Below are 27762 nucleotides of genomic sequence, written 5' to 3'. Positions count from 1 at the left end.
CAATATGTAAAATTGTTTATGCATATTACACAAAAGAAAGTTCAGTGGCGTTATTTTTACTTCTTTCTTTCTTTTCTTTTTTTTTTTAAATTCTAAATATTACTACTGCTACTGCTGCTGGTTGCTATTTCTAAAATATGTCTTAGAAATGCTGGACAATAATCCTCTTAGCTGTAGGAAAAGCTAAAAGTCTTAGATTACTATTACTGCTTTTGAGAAACACAAGAGAGAAAGTTTCCCAGAAGTCGCATTAAATTGTCTCAAGCAAGAATGTCTTGTTTTGTTTTCAGTTGTTCAGAAAAACTGACATTTCTTTTACAGGCTGATGCAATATTCATGCCAAAAGTAATTTCTTTATTTATAGTGATTAGTTTCATTTTTATTATCGAAAAATTCTAAATTATTTGATACAATTATCTTGAAAAAAGGATTTGAATTTTTTGAAAGAAAAGGCGCATATCTGTTACATAATCATTTATTTTTTTAGTTGGGGGGGGGGGGGGGTTTAGACCTATTCAATCTGCAGGCAATTGTTACAAACGTAAATCACTTCGGGAACATGTTCATGCAGTTTAATGTAAAATAGTAGCAAAAGTTAAACTACTTCAATAATGTCATGTATCTAAACTAGAAGAAAATGTCGTTATATCTGCTGATGTTAGAGCTCTTACATAAATATTTTTTTCTGGCATCAATTCTCTATCAGCTATAATGAAATCAATTTACAGATTTTTGCACTCTTGTATTGACAATAGAAATATGTACAGTAATTTCTTCTTTCTACTAGAAGAAAAAACCAGATAATAACAGAAGAAAAATATGTAGTATTTTCTTTTTTATTGGGTGAATTTATAATGTTCTTTCTTTGTGTTTTGAAATGAAAATGCAAATGATTATTTTCTTACCATTTTTGCCAATAGAAAATCTGCTACAATTATACAAGTGACATTTTACTGTTTTTCTCAAATAGGAGAAAAGAAATAATGCAATAATATTGTTCAATCTGTCGAACTTTATTGTAGCACAAATATTTATTTTCAAACTTTGCTGTTTTGTAATAAAAAAAAATATTCGTGCTACTTCGATGAAAATTTCTAATCTGTGGCACATACTGCTATGAAAATTTAATCGACAAAGTTTTGGCAAACTGTATTCTTATTTACAAAAATCTTATAATAGCCATATTTGAAATCTGTGAATTATTCTTTGAAATATGATTTTGAACAAAGATAACATAATCAAGAATGTCGGCAGCCAGTTTTTTTTTTTTTAAATAATATTTCATATAATTATCGTGAATTTATTTTTTCAAAAACAAAGAAAATGTTCTGTCAAGTAAGCAATTAGACAAAATTAGCACAAAAACATTAAACACTGGTTCTCCAAAGTAAGTGAGGAAAATATGCAAGGATTTATATTTTGTCCTGGAATTATAAACTGTACAATAAAAATAATTTCTATATTTTTAGTCTCTCTAACATAACTAAGAGTCCAGTTGCCCAGCATAAAACAAGAAAATGCATTCCTTGTTATAGAGAACTGAGACTCAGCTTCGCAAGATAATCTGTTTAAGTGTTCTCTACAGAATGAAGGATTATCACACCTTCTAAAAGCAGTGCTTCCCAAATTTATGAATGTAAAGGACCCCTTGGAAAAATTAAAATATTTTATGGCCCTGATCGGGAAAAAAAAAAAAAAAAAATCGTAATATAGACATATTATTATAATATTTATTGTATTTATATTCAATACAAAACATACACAGCAAAAATCAAATGCAAATATTACATTTTTAGCACATCTTACATAGCACAATTTTAAGACTACCCCTTAGTCTTAAAACATTTTAAATTTGTTTCCATTATTTCACAGCCCCCCCTCAACAAAACTAACGGCCCACAGTTTGGGAAGCACTGTTCTAAAGGACAGAACAGCCAAATTACACTTCTTATCCATGTTCATTCACAAGTGTATTGAATCGTATCCAGATTTAGCTGGACGTATATATACATCCTGGCAAGTTGGAGGGTTAATCATTTACCCAAGTGTAAGCAAACAAGTTTGCACCTGAACTATTTTTTGGACTGGGGCAACTCGTTAGTATCCCATAATGCAAAGCACATTTCCTTGTGGACAATGTATAATGCTATGCATTATGGGAAGGGGTCACTACTACACAGGCCAGTTTTGACCTGTATTAAGGTCTCATCAGTGGGAGCTAGACCCAGAGGTAATAAAGATCAAAACCGGTCTGGGTAGTGACCCCTTCCCATAATGCATAGCATTATACATGTCTGTAAGGAGATGTGCTTTGCATTATGGGATACTAAGGCAAGTGATGTGAAGCCATTAGCTTCTTTATACGAGTTTGCTCCAGTCCTGAAAATAGTTCAGACGCAAACTTGTTTGCTTACACTTGGGTAAAGAATTAAACCAAGTATATAATTTCTTGGTATCTTTAATTTAAAGGAAAGTTAATCTCCACTGCCAATTAGAGATAGCTAGCCCAAAATATCAATGATTTTGTTATTTTGTGCTAATTCAGTATTAACTGAAAAGGCTAAGAATCTTTTACTCCTACATCTGAGATTCACCTAAATCATTTCCACAGGTGACATCAACGAATCTAGCTACTGAAAATGTTCTCAATTCTGATGGTTTATCGTTCGAAAGAAAAAATCATCTAATACACTGTTTGGACTATTCTAGTGGGCTGCTTTTGATTGCAATTTGCATCAGGCATGCATGTAAGATATGCACCCTGCTTTCTATTTAAACTGCAATAAAACAATCATTAAAATTCTTATCTAATCCCTTTAAACCTGCTGCCCAAAAAACATTGCAGAAATTAGAGTAGTAGTATCCCAGTATCTTTAATGGTTATTTTTGCGCTGTGCAAAAATAAATGAACTGAACATGTATATTCAGACAAATGAGTTATCACAAAGAAAGAACTAGTGCTTCAAGCATGCTAATTTATTGCAAATGATGGTCATGTTCAAACAAAGTCAGATCCATCAAAGTAATTAAGGGAAAATTATAAGAAAACAACATAAACAGAGAAATTTTTTGTTGTTCTATTTTTAATTTTCTTTAGTTCAAAAAAAAAAAAAAATAAATAAAATAATAAATAAATTCAGATACTGAAAAGTAATTATTTAATTTAAGCATATCCCACAGGTAGCTTCTCCCCTCCCCCCCCAATGCATCAAAGTATCATTTCCCAGCCATCACTTATCCTCTGCACATCAAGTACTTATAATTTGAATAGCTCAAAATTGTAATCTTCGATTATATCAAAAGTAGAAAGTAAGCAAAGAAAACAAGCAGGTTACTAGCTGCTTACCTGAATTAGAAGGTTCATTTGGATCAGCATGATTTAAGCATCTTGTAACAATACGATGTGCATGCTCAGCATTACAAAACATTGCCATTGCCCTTATTATACAACCTGGTGGAGGTGATTTTGTAACAGAAAAATTGATAGGACAGGAGACACCTTTTATCACATACAATTTGTCCTTCATTTGAGAATACTGTTATAAAACAAAAAAATTACACAAAATATTATGCATGCAAAAAAATATTTAAAGTAGGACTAAGGAAGAAGATGTACACACATCTTTCTGCTTAGTTATTAAATGAATATCTAATTAAGTTGAAATTATAAAATATCTTCGCATGTAGTTACGGCAGAACCCAATTTGAATTCCTCTACAAGTTTGTGTGGTACATTCTATGAAATAATACAATGGAAAAACTTGATAATATGCAATATATATATATATATATATATATATATATATAGAATTCAAAGTCAGTGGAGAACATGAACCTCTATTGGAACTTTATAACAAACATGGGACAAATCATGCTTTCCATGATGTGTAAACAATTTGTTCAACAGGTGAAGAAAAGCCTAAACTGTTACAGTTAAGGTTTCTCTTCTCTAGATCTCTTATCTGTGGTCTTCCTCTTGATCTCTTCCTCTCAAATTTCATTCATTCATTTTTCTTGGTATTCTTTCCAAGTTCATTTTCATTAGATATCCAAACCACTTCAAGCAAGAGTTCATAAGCATTTCTTCAACACTTTTTTAGAGCTAAATTATTACTAATGTCTGCATTTCTTATTCTGTTTATGTATGCCATTGACTTGTTTTTGCCAAAATTGTCCTTAAAACTTTCATTTCCATTGTCTTGGAAATGAATGAAAAAAATATTCTATTCAAGTCTTTTTTTCTTAATTTCCATGTCTCTGCTATGCAAGTCAAAATTGGCAAACAACAACTTTTGTTAATCAAAAGTTTGCATTTAAATGGAACTGTTCATATATATGTGTGTGTGTGTGTGTTTTGCTCTTGTTTCTGTAAATACCATGTACAGTATTACGCCTTGTAAAGGAAGATGACAAATTCAAGCTCAAAGTACTACCAAGTTTTGCCAAATTGCATACTGCAATGGTAAAAGTGAAATCTTTCTTTTATGAGAAAAACATTCTGAATATGGAATGGTTCTCTTTGGCCAGAAACAGTTTTGACAAAATTAACTGTCCATTAGACACACACACATCTATATGTCAAAGAGAACAATGTAATATTTCAACCCCCCCTATTTTTAATGCTTTCCCTCATTGTCATTTTCCTTCCCCTTCAAAAACAATGGGGGTTTCACTGTCTTCTTTAAACACACAATGCTGATTTACTTGCAAATTTGAAAAGATTTCTTTTTCCAGAAGTGCCTCTAACTTCATGGATTCTCTAAGTTTTGGATTTTTCTTTTCCTTGAACAATCACATGCCTCCATAGATTTGACTCTATAAATTATCTCTTGTTCTTACGTTCAATAATCAGTTTTGCACCAGTAGTATGTGTATATTTGAGTCTACAGTTTATCTACAAAGTTGTTAATTTTAATTATTTTTAAAAATTTTGAATAAAGTTTAAAAAAAAATCAAATTCTTAAAATTTTTTGTCGATTTCATTCTTGATTGATTGTACATATTTTAAAAATGTTAATCTCATCCAGAAATAGATAAGAAATCTACAGCACAATCTAAGGTTTACATAATCTAGAAACTTTTTCATTTCAAATCTGCAATAAAGAAAGTAATTTTACACTAGATAATGAAAATTATTTATCCGGAAAATCTTTAATAACTTATAGGCTTCTATCGGGGTGCTTAAGGGTCAAAGCTGTATAACTAAGAGGAGACCTCCACATAGCCTTTAAAGGAATGCAGAGAACCGACCAGGGCTTCTGACCTAATGTCCAATCCTCACCTTCTCGTGGTGCACCCTGTTGGGTATCTACTTTGATACTGAACGAACGAGGATGGGCTGGCAATTTGGGATTTAGCCGACCAAATTGTATTCTTATTGGTTAAACCAAAATAAAAAATGATGGTACAACATGACAAAATTTCATGCCGGCTGGGGCGTCGCCCGGTTAAACAAGGCCCCCGTTGTTTTCGCCAGGGAACCAGGGCGAACAGCGAAAAGTCAGCTACTGGAACAAATCTGAAAACAAACCCCAACACAACATCACCAGAGTTAAAGATCGGTACTATCAACGTAAGAAGCCTGAATGGCAAAGAAATGGAGCTAGCTGAGGAATTAGATAAGTACCAGATCGACATAATAGGGGTGACTGAAACAAAAAAGACCAAAACTGGTGAGATCTTTCTGAGCAATAAATACAAAATGTTATATTCAGGCAATGACAATCAAGAAAAAGAAGGAGTAGCCATAGTATTCAACACAAAATACGAGGCTAATCTTCTTGAATGGCAGTCAGTATCAAGTAGAGTAATGTGGGCAAATATGAGAATGGGGAACTGGACAATGAGACTTATTTGTGCCTATGGTCCCACAGAAGGTTCTACTAAGGTAGAAGTGGAGGAATTTTTTGAGGCTTTAGAAAAAGCAACTGACACAATGAAAAAGGAAAAGTTGGTCCTTGTTGGGGATCTAAATAGTAGAGTAGGAAATGATTGTGAGACATACAAAAATATTTTGGGAAAATTTGGAGAAAAGAGCAAAGCTAATAATAATGGCAAATATCTGTTGGATTTCTGCTCAGGACATGGACTGGTTATTACTAACACCATGTTCCAACATAAAAATGTGCACAAATTCACATGGAGAGAAGAGGCTAGGAATAAGAAAGTCTCATTGACTATGTTATTGTTGATAGTGATGTTTTCTCCCTGGTGCAGGACACCAGTGTACACAGAGGATTTGAAATTGGAAGTGATCACTATTTAGTCTTGAGCAGGATAAAATTGAATATTGAAAAGAATAACATGTAAGAAAGTTTTAAAGCGAATAAAAGTTGAGCAGCTCTCAGATGTAAACTGTAGACTAAAATACAGAAATATTATTGAAAAGAAAATGAAAGCGTTTGAGAACAAGAATCAAACCTTGGAGATTCAGTGGCAAACTCTGAAGGAAACATTGATTGATTCTGCCAGAGAGGCATGTGGTGAGGTTGTGTGCAAAGATAAAAAAATCAGAACTCCCTGGTGGACACAGGAAGTTAAAGAGGCAGTGAAGGAAAAGAAGAAAGCATATCAAAAGTTCCTGGCAAATAAGTCAGCTTTTACTCTTACAGAATACAGAGACAAATGTAAGAAAGCTAAACAGTGTGTAAAACTAGCTAAACAAAAGTCATGGGAGGACTTTGGCAAGAATATAGAAAATAAATATCAAGAAGGTGGCAAAATATTCTGGAGGTTGTTGAAGAAGCTTAGAAATGGAGGAAAGAGTGCTGTAAAAGGAATTAGAGATGATAAAGGTGAAATGAAAACAGGAGAAAAAGATATCCTTGAAGTATGGAGTAATTACTTTGAAAAACTGCTAAATGAAACAAGCAGTGATGACAGCACAGTGATAAAAAACACTGACCAGGCATGCAGTCAGGAATACATATCCATACTTGAAGTAGAAAAAGCCATCAAAGGCTTGAAATGTGGAAAGGCAGCAGGAGTGGATGATATTCGACCAGAAATGCTGAAGTATGGTGGTATAAGAGTCTTACAGTGGCTGCACTGCACAGTTCAGAAAGCCTGGACAGAGGGACAAATTCCCGATGATTGGAGTAGAGCTCTCATAGTACCCATATATAAAAAGGGAAATAAAACTGCATGTGAGAATTACAGAGGTATTTCCCTACTGAGTGTTCCCAGCAAGGTCTATGCATGTATACTTGAGAAACGGTTGAGAAGAATTGTGGAAGAAAAGCTTGGTGAAGAACAAGCTGGATTCAGGCCAAATAGAGGCTGTCAGGATCAGATCTTCACTTTACGACAAGTAGTCGAGAAAGCATGGGAATAAAACAAAGATCTGTATTTAAGTTTTGTCGATTTGGAAAAGGCATATGACAACGTGCCAAGAGAAACTATTCAATACGCTGCAGTTATATGGTGTCAATGGGGCTTTATATCAAACAATACTTAGTCTTTATTTGAGTTGTAAGTCAGCAGTTAGAATTGAAGGAAGTACTGGAAGATGGTTTAATGTTAAATCTGGTGTGAGACAAGGATGTACATTATCCCCTCTGTTATTCATTATCTATATGGATCACATTATGAAGGAATGTGGTATTAAACCTGATATCAAAATTGGAGATGTTAATGTCAGCTCTTTGCTTTATGCGGATGATGTTATACTTCTAAATAAATCCGCTACAAGTCTGCAAGATTCTCTGACTAAATTGAATAGCTGTTGTAATAGATATGGTATGAAGGTCAGCAATAAAAAGACAAAGACAATGAAAATAGGCAGAATCATTGAAAATGTCAACTGTGTTGTGAATGGAGAACCTGTGGAACAAGTAAAACATTTCAACTACTTAGGCACAATTTTTACTGAAGATGGTAAACTAAATATAGAAATAGACAACAGAATTAGCAAAGCTGGTATCGTGGGAAGTCAATTGAATAAATTCATATGGAATAAGAAAGAAATTAGTCGGAACACTAAATTAGCTGTATACAAGACTGTGTTCAAACCAATTTTAACTTATGGATCTGAGAGCTGGGTTAGAAGTAAAACACTTGACCAAAGACTAGAGACCGCAGATATGAGAGTCCTGAGAAAGATTAGAGGCGTGAACAGATGGCATCAATGGCAATATCATATTAAAAATGAGGATATTAGGAAAGAACTTGACATTGTCAGCATCCAGGAATGCGTTATCAGAGCTAATCTCAGATGGTATGGTCACTTAAATAGAATGGGAGAGGAAAGATTAGCAAAACAAGTGTTCTCTGCCAGGTTGGCAGGAAAACGACCCAGAGGAAGACCAAGATATAGGTGGATTGATACGGTACAAAATGCCTTAGACGATAGAAATATAAGATCTGATAATGTTGGAGTCTTGACAAGTAACAGACTGATTTGGAGGAAAATTGTAGATAGGAAGTTAGTAATGATGTAATTTTTTCATGTAGTACTGTCATATCCTGTACACCCCTTGAGGGTACATGGCAGGAATTTGATGATGATGATGATGATGAAAAGTTTTTGAAGCCCACAGACCTTCAATTTATCCTCATAGGGAGCATTCCATATAATTGCCACAATCTTTGTCACTCGCCTCTGGATCCCCACCACGTCTTCATCCACATGGAATTCAGGTGACCAGATATGCACAGTTGTTCCCTTATTGAAGCCTCAGAAATGGGAAACTTTTCTATTCCTGCTTGTTAGTGTGTTCTTCAGATGTTTTGGCTACTTTTACAATATGCCCTCTAAACTTCATTCATAATCACCTCAAAATCCCTGACATCATCATCATTATTCTGCAGCTCAGTTCTCTCAATTTAGTACATAGCTTGCTTGTGCTCTCTTCTTCCCAAAGTGTTGCCTTAAGTGTGGCCACATTAAACTGGCTGTAATTTATCTTTGCCCATACTGCTAGTCATCCTGCAGGATCTCTATCATTCTTCCCAGTTTTGCACCATCAGCAAACAACTAAACATTTCTCATCAAATCATTTCCTATATCATTGATGTACAAATGAAATAGCAGATGGCCAAGTAGTCAACCCAGTGATACAACACTAGTTACTTGCCTTCTTCTGGAAGAACTCTAGTGGTGTATTACAAGGGCTCAATGGTTTATGGAGAAGATTCAACTCCTCCATAAACCATTATTTGATATCTGTCCATCAGCCACCCTCTAATGCAAATTACCAGAATCATACCCATCCCCATTTGCTACAATTTGTGGAATCTTGTAAAATGCCTTTGCAACATCCAGCAGTATTACTAAGTAGCCGATTCACTTATTCAACTCCAGTCACTTTATTATAAAATGTAAGCAAATTACTAAGGCGAAACATATCCTTCACAAAACCATGTTGTCCCTTATTGATGATGATCGGCCTTCTCCTACTTCTGTCACGGGACCACCTTTATGCAGCTGGACTACACTCCTGTCTTTCTACTATACTGGCACCTTCCCAGTACTGAAGCTAAAATTGAACAGTTGAGTCAGAGGAGCTGATAATTCCCTTTAACATTTTTATAATACACAGGTCAATATGTCATTTTATCTCATGGCTATGTTCACATTGAGTTCTACAATATTCTAAGCATCTCCAAATTCTTCAACTTTTATTCTTCAATCAGCTCATATTTATATATATTTATGTATAATTGGTATGAAAATCAGTAATACAAAGACAATGAAAACATAGGAAACATCAAATGTATTCTGAATGGTGAATCTACAGAATTAGTAAAACATTTCAGTTATTTAGGAACAATTTTTAGTGATGGTAAACAAAATAAGGAAATAAATAGAATTAGTAAAGCTGGTATGGTAGGAAGTCAAACAATGAATTAGCTATATACAAGACAGTGTCTAAAGCAATTTTAACTTATGGATCTGAAAAAGATTAGTGGAGTGAATGGATGGCAGTATTGTATTAAAAATGAGGATATTAGAAAAGAACTTGATATTGTTGGCAGAGCTAATCTCAGATAGTATGGTCATTTAAACAGAATTGGAGAGGAAAGATTAGCAAAACAAGTGTTCTGTGCCAGGGTGGCACCAAAAGAGACAGAGACGAAGACCAAAGATGTAGGCAGATTGATACAGTAAAAAGTGAATTAACAGAGACAGAAATATAAGATCTGATAATATAAATTAAAGATTAAATTAAGGAGATAAAAATCCCTTATTATTTTACAGCCAGTATGCAAAACTCTAAGATCAAAAACTACGATCTACAAGTTTCATGCCGAAGAACTATCGGCAAATCCAAGCATAAGTGACTACTTGGTAGTACAACACCAAGGCAACTCGAAGCAAAGGTGGAGCAAGCTCCCTCACTATCCTTGATATTTTCTCATAATGTGAAAACACAGCTCCTAGGAGATGAAGGTATGTAAGTTCTTTTAGTTCACTTAAACTTTGATATCATCCAGGTCTAGCTACTCACTGATGAGACCTCAAAAAAGGTTGAAACCGGTCTGGGTAGTGACCTCTCCTCATAACGTAAAGCAGTATTACATCTCTTAGGAGCTGTGTGTTTTCACATTATGAAAAAATATCAAGGATAGTGAGAGAGCTTGCTCCACCTTTGCTTCGAGTTGCCTTGGTTTTGTACTACTAAGTGGTCACTTACGCTTGGATTCGCCGATAGTTCTTCGGCATGAAACTCGTAGTTTTCGATATTAGTTTTGCATACTGGCTGTAAAATAATAAGGGATTTTTATCCCCTTAATTTAATTAACTTCGCCAGAAAATATAGCCGTTTGGCTTTTCATCTTAATAATAAATTAAAGATGCCAAGAAATTATATTCCTTGTTTCATCCTTTATCCAAGTGTAAGCAAACAAAGTTTGTGTGCAAAGTCACTTCATGACTATGCTACTTGTATATAGAGGCTAATGACTTCACATCATTTGCCTTAGTATTCCATAATGCAAGGCATATATCGTTACGAACATGTATAATGCTATGCATTATGGGAAGGGTCACTACCCAGACCAGTTTTGACCTTTACTGAAGTCTCATCAATGGGAGATAGACCCAGAAGTGATACCAAAGTGAAGTAATGCAGAAGTCATATTTCCATATACTTTATTTTCCATTTCCATTATTTTATCTTTTATTTTAGCATTATTTTTTTCGGTACTTCAACATTGGTATCACTTCTGGGCCTGACTCTCACTGATGAGACCTCAATAAAGGTCAAAAATTGTCTGATAGTGGCCCTTCCCATAATACATAGCATTATACATGTTCGTAAGGATATGTGCATTGAATTATAGGATATTAAGGCAAGTGATGTGAAGTCATTAGCCTCTATACACAAGTAGCTTAGTCGTGAAGTGACTTCACTTGAAAACTTTATTTGATTACTTGGATAAAGGATGAAATCAATAATATAATTTCTTGGCATCTTTAATTTATAGTATAACCAAGTGAAAAAAACTTTCAAGATCTGATAATGTTGGAGTCTTGACAGATAACAAATTAATTTGGAGGAACATTGTTGATCAGAAGTTAGTAATGGTGTACTTTTTTATATAGTATATACTATCATAATATCATGTGCACTTCCTGAGGGTATGTCAGGAATTTGATGATTTTACACACACACACACATTTATATACACACAAGATGGCCAGGATTAGGGAAAAAAAAAAAAAAAAAATACTGTCCCTTACTGAAAAATGAAATTAAAAGTAGAACTACAAAGGTTATTCAAAAGTTCTGTACCGTGCACATAAATAAACAATGGGATGTTACATCAGTGGTTAAGCCAGACTGAGTAAAAAATGTACTTATTTTCAGTTTCTAGTGTTCTTGTTCTGCAAAATAAAACTTATAAATGAAGGCAGAAAAGCAAAATTTCATTTTGCATAATAATAATAATAATGTGAGGCTTCACCATCACACTGATGAGGTTTCTATTGAAACCTGCTTATTTTTACTTTGTAAAAATAAGCAGATTTGAACCTCTACACTGCTGTACTAAAATAAAAAATAAATAAAAACTGTAATAATCCTACTCTTACTAACAATAATTCAATCTACTCTTATAAATATAACTGGGTCAGTCAATGATTTCTTTATCTTTTAATTCCTGCCCTGCTTCAGAATAATTTAAAAAAGTCACAGAAAAAAAATTGGCACAAGAAAATAAGGAAACATGCATGTTCTGTGTGCATATTAAAAACTTACAGTCCAACAGGTGGCTTTTGTTGGTTTCTCCTGAGGTCCAAAGAAAATGTCAAATCCATAATCACCTTTCCAGTTGGTGCTAGAAAACAATGCAAATCCAATTTTATTAAATTTATAACCCACAGAAGAACTGCTTGAGATGAATAAGTATTGCTGAATTTTGTAATTGATATTATAATATATAATAATTATTATTATAATTATATATTTAACATAATTATAGCAATAGTTATGTTAAATTGTTTAAATTCCTTGTATGCAAATTATCCCAAAATTAGTTCTATTAATGTAGAAATGATGAAGAGAGAATTTCAATTTTCATTAATTTGATGAAGGTTTAATTACAGAAAACCAGTTTAAATACATGTCGATTGCACAGGTTACAAAACCCACCTGACACTGGTGCCATGTGTAATTAAGTGAGTAAAGAGAAAGAATGAATCTATTTGTGCTTCTTAAAACAGCTGGAGATTGCAGTCCTTTGGGAAAACAATGTGAAGGTTGTTCCAAGGAACAGAGGTATATAAAATGAAAGAGGAGAATGAGAAGTTGGTTTGGTAGGTTTGAAGCTAAGATGTGTCTAGATGGTGACCAACCAATCTGTTTTACAAGCTGAGAGGATAGTGGAGAAATGATGTTGGCCAGTTGTACAGCGATCCTCATGAAAATACCAATAAGGGATCTTGAATTATTGCCATTATATAAGTTTCGTGTAAAGATGATTCAACTACATTATTGTTTGTGTCTCATTTTTGAAATAAATAATGTGAAACATCAGAGTCAGTCTGCATCAAGTATATTTTAAACTGAGTAATACTACTTCCAAGACCTTCAAAATGTTGTAAACAGCACTTAGAAATGAGATCTCAGATGAGTGGTTTTCTTAGTTCAAGAATGGAGGAATACCAGTTAGAGTATTTATGAATAGTTTGATCAAATGTACAGAAGCCATGCATGAAGTATTTCATTCCTGCAGGCAGCAAACTGTTAATTAATTATATTACTTAGGTGTTCTTAGATATTGAAAGGAAGGCTGTTTTACTTTGCCACAGTGCCATAATACATTGAATGTTTGTAGAAATATTTTTTAACACAAAACTATATTACTGTGGTCCTACCTTCTGTGCACTCTTTAGACCTGTCTCCATAAAACTGACTCTCAAAATGAAATTGCAACAACAACAACAAAAAACGAAGTAGATTAGAGGATGCTTCAGAGATCCAAACCAAATCAGAGGCAGTTCTAAACATAATTTCAAAAGAAGTTTACTAACAATGCTTACATCAGTGACAGAACTGCTAGGCTTTATGAAAATTCATAACTTAAGCCTATAATTCGTTTTTCAGCCAGTATAAAAACTTATTCATACTACACTGTATAAAATAGCTAATTTAGTAAATAACAAGAAAAATAAAAAATAATTATAAAGTGCTTGAGGAAAATTAACATGGGCATCATTGCAACTTTCAAAGCTTATTTTCTTAAAAAGACATTCTCAAAGGCAGTAGAAACAACAACAAAGGGACAAAATATTACTCTCAAAGAATTTTGGAAAAATTTTAACATTAAACATGCAATTGAAAACATTCATGATTTGTGGATGCAACTGTCTTCTAGCTGCATGAGAGCTATTTGGAAAAATCTTTAGCAGAATGCTCTAATGATTTAGGTGGGTTTCAAAATCCTGTGAACAACGTGGTTGAAGAAATCATTACAATGTGAAGACCTTGCTTTTAATGGTGTTGATGCAGAAGATGTTAAAGAATTATTGGATTCAAATTTAAAAGATTTCAGTGATAACGATCTTCTTGAAATTGAACAACAACATGCATATGAAGACAACAAACAAATAAATACAAAATTAATAACGGAAAAACTCATGTAAAAAGATCATTTACTGAAGAAGGCATCTTCAGTACATTTTAAGCTCAAATTAAACAATAACTAACAATTCCAAAAAGTGCCACCTAAGTAGCTAGCGTAAGATGACTAAAAAGGTCAATAAATTTTCTTAAAAAAAAAAAAAAAAATTATATATACAATAAAAAGTTAGGAAAGAAAGCTTGGTGAAGAACAAGCTGGATTCAGGCCAAATAGAGGCTGTCAGGGTCAGATCTTCACTTTACGACAAACAGTGGAGAAATCATAGGAATATAACAAAGACCTGTATTTAAGTTTTGTCGATCTGGAAAAGGCATATGACAAGTTGCGAGAAGCTATTCAAAACGCTACAATTATATGGTGTTGCCAATGGGGCATTATATCAAGCAATACTTAGTCTTTATTTGAGTTGTAAGTCAGCAGTTAGAATTGAAGGAAGTACAGGAAGATGGTTTAATGTTAAATCTGGCGCGAGACAAGGATGTACATTATCCCCTCTGTTATTCATTATCTATATGGACCACATTATGAAGGAAAGTGGTATTAAACATGATATCAAAATTGGAGATGTTAATGTCAGCTCTTTGCTTTATGCAGACAATGTTATACTTCTAAATAAATCCGCTAGTCTGCAAGATTCCCTGACTAAATTGAATAACTGTTGTAATAGATATGGTAAGAAGGTCAGCAATAAAAAGATAAAGACAATGAAAATAGGTAGAATCGTTGAAAATGTCAACTGCATTGTGAACGGAGAACCTGTGGAACAAGTAAAACATTTCAGCTACTGAGACACGATTTTTAGTGAAGATGGTAAATTAAATATAGAAAGAGACAGCAGAATCAACAAAGCTGGTATGGTAGGAAGTCAATTGAATAAATTCATATGAAATAAGAAAGAAATTAGTCAGAACACTAAATTAGCTGTATACAAGACAGTGTTCAAACCAGTTTTAACTTACGGTTCTGAGAGCTGGGTCAGAAGTAAAACACTTGACCAAAGACTAGAGACCACAGATATGAGAGTCCTGAGAAAGATTAGAGGCTTGAACAGATGGCATCAATGGCAATATCATATTAAAAACAAGGATATTAGGAAAGAACTTGATATTGTCAGCATCCAGGAATGCATTAGCAGAGCTGGTCTCAGGTGGTATGATCACTTAAACAGAATGGGCAAGGAAGGATTAGCAAAACAAGTGTTTTCTGCCAGTTTGGCAGGAAAACAACCCAGAGGAAGACCAAGATATAGGCGGATTGATAAGGTACAACGTGCATTAGACGATTGATGTAAATTTTTTCATGTAGTACTATCATATCTTGTATACCCCCTTGAGGTTACATGACAGGAATTTGATGATGATGAAGTTAGGAAAGATTAGCTGATTTATAAAGTACTATCTCCCATAAAGGAGATAGACGTAAACCATCGGATCTGTTTAAGTTAGGAGAGTGAAGTAAAGTTTCGCGTTTCTTTATAAAGCCGTTCCATGAGGAACCAACTTTTGTGAAGGACTCGTTTTTTTCCAGTGAACTCTATGTCTAGTGATGATGGTATGTTCTGCATGTCCAGACTGTTCAGGTTCAAGGTATTGAATATAAGACTGGTGTTCTTCTAGCCGAATAGAGGCAGATCTTCCTGTCTGTCTGAAATAAGATGATCCACAAGAGCAAGGAATCTGGTAGACACCTGGATAATTAAGATGTGGAAGCTTGTCCTTAGGAGAAGTGAGAAAGGTGGAGATTTTTCCGAATGGTCGAAAGGCAACAAAAATATTCAGTGGTTTTAAAACTTTTGCTATACGTTCACTAATGCCTTGTACATAAGGGATAGGAATGCATGTTATTTCTTCTGTATTTGAAGAGGAAGACATTAAAACTACTCATAGCTCTTTTGATAAAGGAATTCTTATATCCATTAGATAGAAAGGAAGAAGTAATATATTGCAGTTCTTTCTGTAATAGATCATCTGAAGAACAAAAGGAGTGGGCCCGATGAACCAGTGTTTTAATAGTTCCTGCCTTTTGACCGGGATGGTGATGAGATTCAGCATGGATATAATGGTCTAATTGAGTCTTCTTTCTATAGACTGAGAAATGTAGGTAACCATCTGGTTGGCAAAGAATTAAAAGATCTAAAAAGGCTAACTGCTTATTTGATTCTACTTCTAGAGTAAACTGGATCCTTGGATGAAGTGCATTTAACTTAGTGAGAAACTGTTGAAGTTCATCAGAAGAGCCATTCCATATAGCAAAAATGTCATTGTCATATCTGAACCAATGAGTAGATCTGGGAGAAAGGTTGTCAAAGATATGTTGTTCAAAATGTTCCATAAAGAAGTTGGAGATATCAGGAGAAAGAGGATTGCCCATTGTTGTTCCTTCAATTTGTTGATACAACTTATTTTTAAAGGAAAAATAACCAGAATGTATTACAAAATCAAATAATTTTACAATGTCTGAAGGAAATTCCTGTTGCAATAATTCAATGCTTTCAGATAAAGGAACATTTGTAAATAAAGAAACAACATCTAAACAGATCATGATATCCGAAGCATCCAAATGGCAATCTGAAATTTTATTTTTGAATTCCGAAGTATTTTTTATATAAGTATCTTTTCTTCTAGTTGAAGAAGTGAGTACATTTGATAAAAATTTTGTAAGTGGGACAACCTATACAATCTACAACTGGCCTCAACGGAGTGCCTGGTTTATGAACTTTCGGAAGACCATACAATCTAGGTGGACGACAGAAGAAGGTTTTAAGTTTTTTTTTTTGATCTTCATTCCATGTAGATACATTATCTATAAGAGAATTAACTTTCTTCAATTGACAAAAGGATCTGATCTCCACCTTTCTCACTTCTCCTAAGCAAAAGCTTCCACATCTTAATTATCCTGGTGTCTACCAGATTCCTTGCTCTTGTGGATTATCTTATTTTGGACAAACAGGAAGATCTGCCTCTATTCGGCTAGAAGAACACCAGTCCTATATTCAATACCTTCAACCTGAACAGTCTGGACTTGCAGAACATGCCATCATCACTAGACATAGAGTTCATTGGAAAAAGACAAGAGTCCTTCACAAAAGTCGGTTCCTCATGGAACGGCTTTATAAAGAAACATGAAACTTTACTTCACTCTCTTAACTTAAACATGGTTTACGTTTATGTCTATCCCCTTTATGGGAGATAGTACTTTATAAATTAGTTAATCTTTCCTAACTTTTTATTGTATATATATTTTATTTTATTTTTTTTTCATTAGGAAATTTATTGACCTTTTTAGTTATCTTACACTAGCTACTTAGGTGGCGCTTTTTGGAATTGTCAATTATTGTTTAATTTGAGCTTAAAATTGAAGATGCCTGTGATACACAGGTGAAAATTACACTATTAAATAATCTTTTTTTACGTGAGTTTTTCCGTTATTAATTTTGTATTTATGTCTGCTCACGGTATTCCATTATTAAAACAACAAACAAATGGAATGTGTTTGTTGTTTTAATAGCAATATAACAATTTTGCTATTAAAATAGCAATAAATTTTATTGCTATTTTAATATTTAGATAACAATCAAAGAACTGGATGGAATATTTCACAATTTAGAATCACTTAAGCAGCAAGTAATGGATATGGATCCAGATGTTAATCGAAGAATGCTTGTTTGCCGAGGTCTAGAGAGTCATTTTGTTTGTTGTCGTAGAATTTATGCTGATAGGAAAAAACTAGAACTGTTCAAACGACTCTTGATAACTTTTTTTTTTTTGATAAAAAATTGCAGTAACTAATGTAGGTACAAGCATTTACTTTGCATTCATTTTTTATCTTTCCTAAAAGAATAACATAAAATGAATTATTAATACAGTAATTGATCATGGAAGAATTGTAATCTTTACCATTGTTTATTACATTTGATTAATGCAATTTTGATATACATGGTAACATCGAGGGATTAATTAATCGCATTAATCAAGGGATACCTGTAGTAGGTATTAAGAGTTCCTAAAGAATTATCGTTAGAATAGACATTTTATAGAACACTAGCAATCAATTTTACACAAAGTTATGCAGATATCTACCAGGCTAAAAAATAAAGTGGAAGCTTAACTTAGAAAAATATTTTTGTTTAATATTTAAGGAAGTCTTATGGTTCTGTTAAGTTGTTTGAATTTGCTAACTTCCTACACAACTTTCTGCACCACATTCATATTTATAAGAGAAATTTACCTGCTAACCACCATGCTTTCACAAATATTTTAATGAAACCAATAATACCATCTTTCTAGTTGATGGTAAAGATTTGTCATAAAGCTATCCTCTCAGAATAATATTCAACATAATCCCATAAAGGATCACTCATTATGAGCTAAAATTACTGTATAGTTATTATAATAAATAATAATCTGTGGTGCTTATAGACCTTTAAGGTGCACAACTTGCCAAGTATCCTTTTCTTTCAGAACCACAATTTTAGGATAATGTGGTTAGTTTTATGCTCAAATATATATTTTTAAGCACCTCCATAACACAATTAGAACAACAGGACATTGTGCCTTTTGATTGGAAAAGACCCAAGTTTAATTCTCATTGTAACAAGAGGAATCTTTATATGGGCTTTTTCTCTTGAAAAGTCTGGTTTTTCATCCTGCATAATGGCAAAATCAGCCAGAGAATACACAATTTACAGACAAAAAATACTATCGTTGGTGATGGTGGACAATAGATACCATTGTATGTAGCAGGAGAATTAAGTAGTGGAAATGCATAGAGGAGAAGAGTAGAGTATCCACCAGCGATGAGTCCCTGGAGGTGTCATAATAACAATAGTTTCGTATGCAACGCATGTTCTCAAATTTTTTTGGCCTGTTTGCAGGATGACAAAGGTTATGATTCCTGGAGGAGGAACCATGCTACCTCCATACGACACCAGCTATCTGACCTTCAACCAAAAAGCACTGATAAGGATTTTACATATCATAAGCAGGATTCAAACTAAGTCTTTCTAACCAAATGGTTATGTCAACATTAAGCCAAAGAGATTCCATATAATTGTCACAGGAGTCCAAACATGTCTTGGCTACTTTAAGTGACAGTATTACATCTTGTCTAATATGCCTATTAGCTTATATATAAGCTATATGCTTATAGACCTTTAAGGTGCACAACTTGCCAAGTATCCTTTTCTTTCAGAACCACAATTTTAGGATAATGTGGTTAGTTTTATGCTCAAATATATATTTTTAAGCACCTCCATAACACAATTAGAACAACAGGACATTGTGCCTTTTGATTGGAAAAGACCCAAGTTTAAATTCTCATTAAACTTGGGTGAACTTGGGAAAAGACCCAAGTTCACTCAAAGTAATTTCTTCAATCATGATATTATTGACAGGTTAATGGATTCTGAAGCTTCTCTTGGATATATCCATTAAAATTACTACTAGGCCTCTGCTGAGAAAGCCAAGCATAAACAGACTGATTACATTTTTTTCAAAAATAATTTGCTTCCGTTATTCAGCATTTTATACTTGAATGTCTTGGTTGGTGTTGAAAATGATCCAGCTTACTGACAACATGAAAAGATCCATCTCAACATTATATTCTAAAGGCTTAATTAAGGCAAGTACTATTATATATTTATACACACTAACATGCAAGTGAAAATGAATATGCATACTCAAAACTATAATGAGGAAAATAAAAAAATTATACGATTCAAATGTACATACGAAGAAGGAATCGTGTTGGTTATTCCTTGAGGGGTATCAACTGGTAAACAAGTAAACTGAAATATAAAAATGCAATGTTACAAAATTGTATTTCACCTATTTATGTTCACCATTCTTATAAGAACATCAACTGTAATAAACTTTTGTCATGAAAATTCAATTGTACTATTTTGTATTCTACTTCAAATGTAATCTGCTATGTGTCTAGTGCAATTAAACCAGGTACACTAGATGTGGAGGGAGGGGGGGGGGGGAGAGGAAGATTTATATACAAATTTTGGATAGAGCTAGAGCTTTATAAACAAATGTCTATGAGGAGAGGGAAAAAATCAAACTGTGTTCAACATCAAAATAAAACAATCTGCTACAACTGAATCGAGCTAAAAGACTGAAGGGTCAGGAAATCAAATGAATTCTGATAATCATCCTTTTCTGGCATATAACCTAAAAGAGAGCATAAGATATTACAATAATCCAACATAATATTTCAATACTAGTCTCCTATCAATGATTTTCTTCCAAATTGGTCTATTTGTTAAGTCTGATTTGATTAGCTTTTACTCTGAAATTTTCTAAACCATGCCTAACTGCATTCAGTTCATCTATATACTAATCTTCCTCTAGGTCTTTTTTCTAACACTTTTGATTCATTAAAAATGAAAGGAAAAGATCCAGAGTTCAAAAAGTGTTTTGGTAAACTTCCATTTTCCATTCTGTTTCTATGACTCTCTCAGATTAAACAATTATAAGCTTTAATATTAATAATGCCAGATTCTTTTCCAATTTCTCTATGTAACATATAATTCAGTCAGCAAGCTTCTGAACAGAGTATGATTCCCTTCCCAATCTGAATCTATTATTTTATTTTGTATTCTGAACATGTTTCTTTATTGTAGTACAAGATATTTCACAGGTTATTAACATTGTAATTTTTTGTTTAAATCCTTTTTTTTTTTTTTTTGGAAACAGCAAAGCAGAAGTGATATTACAATCATTAAAATGCATACATAGTCTAGCCATAAATACTGTCACAACATGAACAGAACATAAACCTTTATTAGTAAATCAGTTACAGCTTTAAATGTATACAAACCACATGCATAATGTATATATAGCAGCACTCAATGTTTGAAATGTCCCCTTCTGCTTCATGCACACCTGAAGTTTGTAAGGCCACATATTGATGGCAGCACACACACACAACAGAAACACTGCCACTGCTAACTCCAAATCCACCTTCAGACTAGTAATGCTGGGGGTGTCATTTCTTGCAGGCTATCTCTCAAGCTCTGACCACAAGTCCAACAAATTCAGGTTGGGACTTCCAGATGTTCAATAAAAAGGTAATATGTGGTCGAGCACATTCACATCCAACCACTGTTGTGTGGTCCTTGCCTTGTCTGCAGAGGCTGAGTTCCTGTTGGAAGGTCTACTGGCTACTGTGAAACAAGGTGTTGCTCTGGGGCCATACTACAGGTTCCAGCATGGTGTCTTGATACACTTTGGCGGAGGTTTTGATCCTTCTGAATCCTGAGTGCTATGTGACTATCAAGGGCATATATATATCCAATTGTTTTGGCAGTTAAACAACTCTTCAATGGTGAAAATATTCTCACCTGTGAAGAGGATATCTCTGTGTCTGTTGTTCACATCCTGGAGAAGTGCTTTTGATTTCAACACACTGTCACATAAACTGTGGTATAGAAAATGTCCAGTAGAACAAGGTTAGGCTCTCACCCCAAGATCATCATTCCCAGTTAGAACATGTGACATCATTCTTTGCAAAACATTAATTTCTCTTGCAACATCACTTTCTGAGTTCTCACAGGATTATGGAAGAGGCATGCAGTCACAAGCTGTTGCGACCTAACAGTGTGATTGACCTGTAGTCAGATATCTTTTGTATCATTATAATGGTTAACAGTCTGATACACAAACATTCTGCTGATCCCAAGTGTTTCTAGCATGTTGAAAATAACAGGTGGCTGCATTCCAAACATGTGTGAAGTGCTATTGCAGTTATAGGGTTCTCATAATATCCCCACTGCATGTTAACCCATACATGCTAGACAACTCTCTCTATCTACTGATAAATGTATGAATTTTGGCTGCACAGTGCCACTAACAGAATTGGGTTTGCACAATTCTGTGGGCAGGGGAGGGATGTGCAGAAGCTGCAACAATATTTATGGCAAGACTGTGTACTTAACAGTCCCATACATGAGAAACTCCAGTGAATGTAAGACTTCGATTTTCACAGTACTGATGGCTGTAACCAGTATATTCTAAAGCTTAATGCAGATGAAGCTATTACCCTGAAGCTGATAGGACATAATATCACATGCTTTCAATTGATTTGTGTGTTTTCCTATAAATGTATTGGCAATGGCTATAAAATTTAGCTAAAAATTTTACAAATAAAGACATTTAAATTAAACATAAGTGATTCTAGTAATAATATTTTATGATACTGATACCTTACCATACCCTAAGTGTATCAAGCCATCAGTATCACTGAAATGAATCTCCTACAAAAAACATCGGCAGGCATTTTTAAGCTAAAGGCAAAAGGTTGTGGTTCTTCTGAATTATTATAGTACATAAATCTGTGATATTAAAAAAGTCCAAAATCAGAAAAATGGTTTCCAAAGTGATGAAAATATAGCCATGTACAGAATTTTGCAAAAAAGGACTATTCAAATTTATTTCAATATTTACAAATAAATAAAAATATTTAACAAAATTATTTTCAGAAAAATGAAAGATCTTGAATAAAATAATAAATTTAGTTTAATTCTTTATCCAAGTGTAAGCAAACAAAGTTTGCACCTGAAAGTACCTTTAGGACTGGGGTAAGATGGTACAACACCGGGCAACTCGTTGCAAAGGTGGAGCAAGCTCAAAACACTCCTATCTCAGTATCTCCCATAATGCAAAACACATCTCCTTGCGGATATGTATAATATTATGCATTAAGGGGAGGGCCACTACCCAGACTAGTTTCGACCTTTATTGAGGTCTCTTCAGTGGAGATACCAGACAGAAGCATCAGTAAGGTCATCTCTACTTATAGGAGTTGCCAAACGGTGTGCCACCTTTTTATTAAATTACTCTGGATTTAGAGAAAGATGTTGAAAGTTTATTTTTCACTTGGTTAGACTATAATAAATTTAATTTAATCCTTTATCCAAGTGTGAGCAAACAAAGTTTGCACCTTTGTAAGGTGTTGTACCACCTTACCCCAGTCCTGAAGATACTTTCAGGCGCAAACTTTGTTTGCTCACACTTGGATAAAGGATTAAACTAAATTTATTATAGTATGATGCATATCATCAATCCACAGCACTAATATTTTTTCCATTACTTCACTCTTCCATCCCCCTCCCACACAATGTAAGTGATTGTCTGCTTCTTTGAGTCAAATTGATTGTTTACATGACATTTTAAATTTATTTTTTAGATGCTTGTTAATAAAATTCACTTTTTTTAGTAGTCCTTACGTGGGTCACAGTGGATGGACCAAAACAAACAGCTTTCTAATCTTTACCTACAATGCCATAGCATATAATACAAACTGATTTTAACTGTTCATTAATTTCAATCTTCATAAATATAGGAAACGTAAAATGAGGTCTTCCTGTAATTTGAATGAATTCATTATTATAGATATAATTTAATTTTTGCACATGTGAAATTCATTTTTATAACTTTAGCAAAATTTCTGATAAAGGAAATTCCATATAAAATAGTTTAAGCAATCTCATGGGTCATAACTCCATTTCAGTTAAATAGGTCTAATAGTAAGGAGTAATGACAGAGCAGAGTAATTATAAGATAAGACTAAAGACAAAGCTGCTCAATGTTTTTATCTTGAAAAATTGTGAGGTAGTTTACATATTTGATCTACTTCAGGCTAATAAGGAGGTTAATTCTTAAGTAAGCTTCTTTAATTTACATATTAAAATCACAAATGTTGAAAAATGCTGATGTCCATACCTCTGTCAAAGAATTTACTGGAGGAACAACAGTCTGCTCATTCAATGTTGTAACAGAGTTGAACTGCAAAAATAAACAAACTGAATGAATAAATATAAGGGGGACCGGAAAGTAATAAATTTTTTGAACTATATTTTTAATATAAATTTTATTAAAGAACAAATTAACATTATTCAATTCTATAATCGTCATCGTTAATTATAATCTTATTCCAACGATCTATTAAGTTTAGAATTCCTTTTTTGAAAAAGGTTTTTTCTTTGGAGGCAAAAAATGATATCAAACTCCTTTGGACATCATCTTGCGAACGGAAGGTTTTATTTCTCATGGTATGTTCTAAGGACCTGAATAAGTGATAGTCGCTAGGGGCAATATCTGGTGAATATGGAGGATGTGTTAGAAGTTCCCATCCTGTCTAATTTTTTCTTGAGTCATTCTTGCAGAATGTGGTTTTGCATTATCTTGCTGCAAAATTACCCTTTTCAATTGACAAGCGCAGGTCACAGTAGATGGCTGCTGTGATAGTCTTACCTTGTTCCATGAGTTCGTAATGAATAATTCCATGAATATCCCACCAAACGCACAACAATATAATACAAATTGATTTTAATTGTTCATTAATTTCAATCTTCATAAATATAGGAAACGTAAAATGAGGTCTTCCTTAATTTGAATGAATTCATTATTATAGAAATAATTTAATTTTTGCACATGTGCATTCATTTTGTACATTCATTTTTATAACATGTGAAATTCATTTTCATGTGGATGAAGTCCATTTTTAGGTGTTGGAATTGGAGTTTGATTTGGAGAAAGCCAAGCCACTGTTTTTTGCATTTATTATTCTTATGGAGCACCCATATTTCATCACCAGTTATGACTCATTCCATAAAGGAGTCATTTTGTTGTCTGGTCAACAATGAATTGCAAATCTCCCACCTCTGTGCTTTATTGTTTTCTGACAGTTCATGTGGTACCCATACACCCTGTTTAAGAACCTTGCCATTCTTATGTAAGTGCTCTCGGACAGTTGACCATGATGAATTAAGTTTCTCTGCAAATTCTTGTATGGTTTGTTTTGGATCTGATTCAACAAGAGTCTTAAGAGTATCATCATCTAGCGTAAGAGGTCTTCCAGATCGAGGATGATCAGAGAGATCAAAATTTTTTTCTGCAAATATCCTAAACCATCGCTGACATTTGTTAACCTTCAATACGTCTCCATAAGTTGAGCAAATGATTTGGGTAGCCTCGGTAGCATTCTTCCCTTGGCGAAACAAAAACAGCATACAATGACGTAAATGGTGCTCTTCAACTTTAAAGTCCACCATGTTAAAAAATAATCATCATCATCATCATCATCAAATTCCTGCCATGTACCCTCAAGGGGTGTACAGGATATGACAGTACTACATGAAAAAATTACATCATTACTAACTTCCTATCTACAATTTTCCTCCAAATCAGTCTGTTACTTGTCAAGACTCCAACATTATCAGATCTTATATTTCTATCGTCTAAGGCACTTTGTACCATATCAATCCACCTATATCTTGGTCTTCCTCTGGGTCGTTTTCCTGCCAACCTGGCAGAGAACACTTGTTTTGCTAATCTTTCCTCTCCCATTCTATTTAAGTGACCATACCATCTGAAATTAGCTCTGCTAACGCATTCCTGGATGCTGACAATGTCAAGTTCTTTCCTAATATCCTCATTTTTAATATGATATTGCCATTGATGCCATCTGTTCAAGCCTCTAATCTTTCTCAGGACTCTCATATCTGTGGTCTCTAGTCTTTGGTCAAGCGTTTTACTTCTGACCCAGCTCTCAGATCCATAAGTTAAAATTGGTTTGAACACAGTCTTGTATACAGCTAATTTAGTGTTCCGACTAATTTCTTTCTTATTCCATATGAATTTATTCAATTGACTTCCCATGATACCAGCTTTGCTGATTCTGTTGTCTATTTCTATATTTAGTTTACCATCTTCAGTAAAAATTGTGCTTAAGTAGCTGAAATGTTTTACTTGTTCCACAGGTTCTCCATTCACAACACAGTTGACATTTTCAATGATTCTGCCTATTTTCATTGTCTTTGTCTTTTTATTGCTGACCTTCATATCATATCTATTACAACAGCTATTCAATTTAGTCAGAGAATCTTGCAGACTTGTAGTGGATTTATTTAGAAGTATAACATCATCCGCATAAAGCAAAGAGCTGACATTAACATCTCCAATTTTGATATCAGGTTTAATACCACATTCCTTCATAATGTGATCCATATAGATAATGAATAACAGAGGGGATAATGTACATCCTTGTCTCACACCAGATTTAACATTAAACCATCTTCCTGTACTTCCTTCAATTCTAACTGCTGACTCACAACTCAAATAAAGACTAAGTATTGCTTGATATAATGCCCCATCGACACCATATAACTGCAGCGTATTGAATAGCTTCTCTCTTGGCACCTTGTCATATGCCTTTTCCAAATCGACAAAACTTAAATACAGATCTTTGTTATATTCCCATGCTTTCTCAACTATTTGTCGTAAAGTGAAGAACTGATCCTGACAGCCTCTATTTGGCCTGAATCCAGCTTGTTCTTCACCAAGCTTTTCTTCCACAATTCTTCTCAACCGTTTCTCAAGTATACTTGCATAGATCTTGCTAGGAACACTCAGTAGGGAAATACCTCTGTAATTCTCACATTCAGTTTTATTTCCCTTTTTATATATGGGTACTATGAGAGCTCTACTCCAATCATCGGGAATTCGTCCCTCTGTCCAGGCTTTCTGAACTACACAGTGCAGCCACTGTAAGACTCTTATACCACCATACTTCAGCATTTCTGGTCGAATATCATCTACTCCTGCTGCCTTTCCACATTTCAAGCCTTTGATGGCTTAAAAAAAAAACAATTTTTTAAATAGAAAAGTAATGCTAATATTTAAATAAAAATCAAATTTAATAATTTATGTGTTATTTAAGAAAAAACAATCAGTTAAAAATGACCTATTAAAAATAATTGATTACTTTCCAGTCTCCCTTATACATGAAAAAAAAAAAAAGGAACACATAAAAGGTTCTGCTGCATCCTCTTATCCAATCAGATGATGATCATCAGGTTGGATAAGAGGATGCAGAATCTATATACTAATTGGCATGGATTTTCATTACTAGAGCATGTATGTAAGAAGAGAGAGAGAGAGAAACTATGTTTTTCATAATTGGGAGAAAACGCTAAATGAGAAGGACTCATCCAGAGCATAGTGGAAGGTGGAATGAAAGAAGTAGTGGTGGTTATATTAATTTTATATTGTATTTTAATATTAAAGGATAGCACTTCAGTTGAACAACATGAAAATACAATAGCGCACTGGTTCCCAAACTTTTTCAGTTCATGCTGACCAAAGTCACATAGGCCTACTTAATAGTTGAAGTTCACAGTTGCAGTTATTTCAGTGAAAATATTGGAATATTTCGTGGCTCCCCCAGGGTGCTGCAGCACAGTCTGGGAACCACTGCAATACAGGTATCTAGAAATGCATAAATAAAGAATAAACCTATATCTATATATAAACTGGGGAGACATTAATGGGCTGTGTTGCAGTATACTGAAGTATGGCCCGCTTCTATAACCAGTGAGATGAGTACTGCTGATGCTGAGGAAATACAAACCAGACCCCTAGGTGGTAAATGAATTACAGGATGATGTATGCCAAGCTGCACATGAACTTATACACCCCAAATAAACTTGACATTCCAGCCAGTCATTTAACTGGACCTTGGTGTGTCTTTCTGACATAAAAGTTAAATGGAATGGAGACAAGCCATAACATTAATAATAAATATGGCAATATTTCATTAGCAATAATGGCTGGCATTTTCGGAGCTAATACAAAGATAATTAAGACTGTAAAAATAAAATAATATAAGCACATA

General features: G+C 33.8%; 1 protein-coding gene across 1 annotated transcript in view; it reads right to left on the bottom strand.

The window, feature by feature from the left end:
• LOC150109332 (cellular tumor antigen p53-like) overlaps positions 1-27762 on the bottom strand; it is a 202845-nt gene that overhangs the window by 53007 nt on the left and 122076 nt on the right. The window contains exons 4-7 of the mRNA XM_090412619.1: positions 23811-23873; positions 19815-19870; positions 12201-12279; positions 3347-3536 (exon numbers count right to left, since the gene is read on the bottom strand). Coding sequence (XP_090268745.1) covers positions 3347-3536; positions 12201-12279; positions 19815-19870; positions 23811-23873 — 388 coding nt within the window. The remainder of the gene's footprint in view (positions 1-3346; positions 3537-12200; positions 12280-19814; positions 19871-23810; positions 23874-27762) is intronic.

The sequence above is a fragment of the Typopeltis vanoorti genome, chromosome 2, assembly GCF_054136105.1.
Source record: "Typopeltis vanoorti isolate ZY-2024b chromosome 2, IOZ_Tvanoo_1.0, whole genome shotgun sequence".
Lineage (NCBI taxonomy): Eukaryota > Metazoa > Arthropoda > Arachnida > Uropygi > Thelyphonidae > Typopeltis > Typopeltis vanoorti.
Note: the sequence above shows the minus strand (reverse complement) of the source record. Positions and strands in the feature narration are given on the sequence as shown.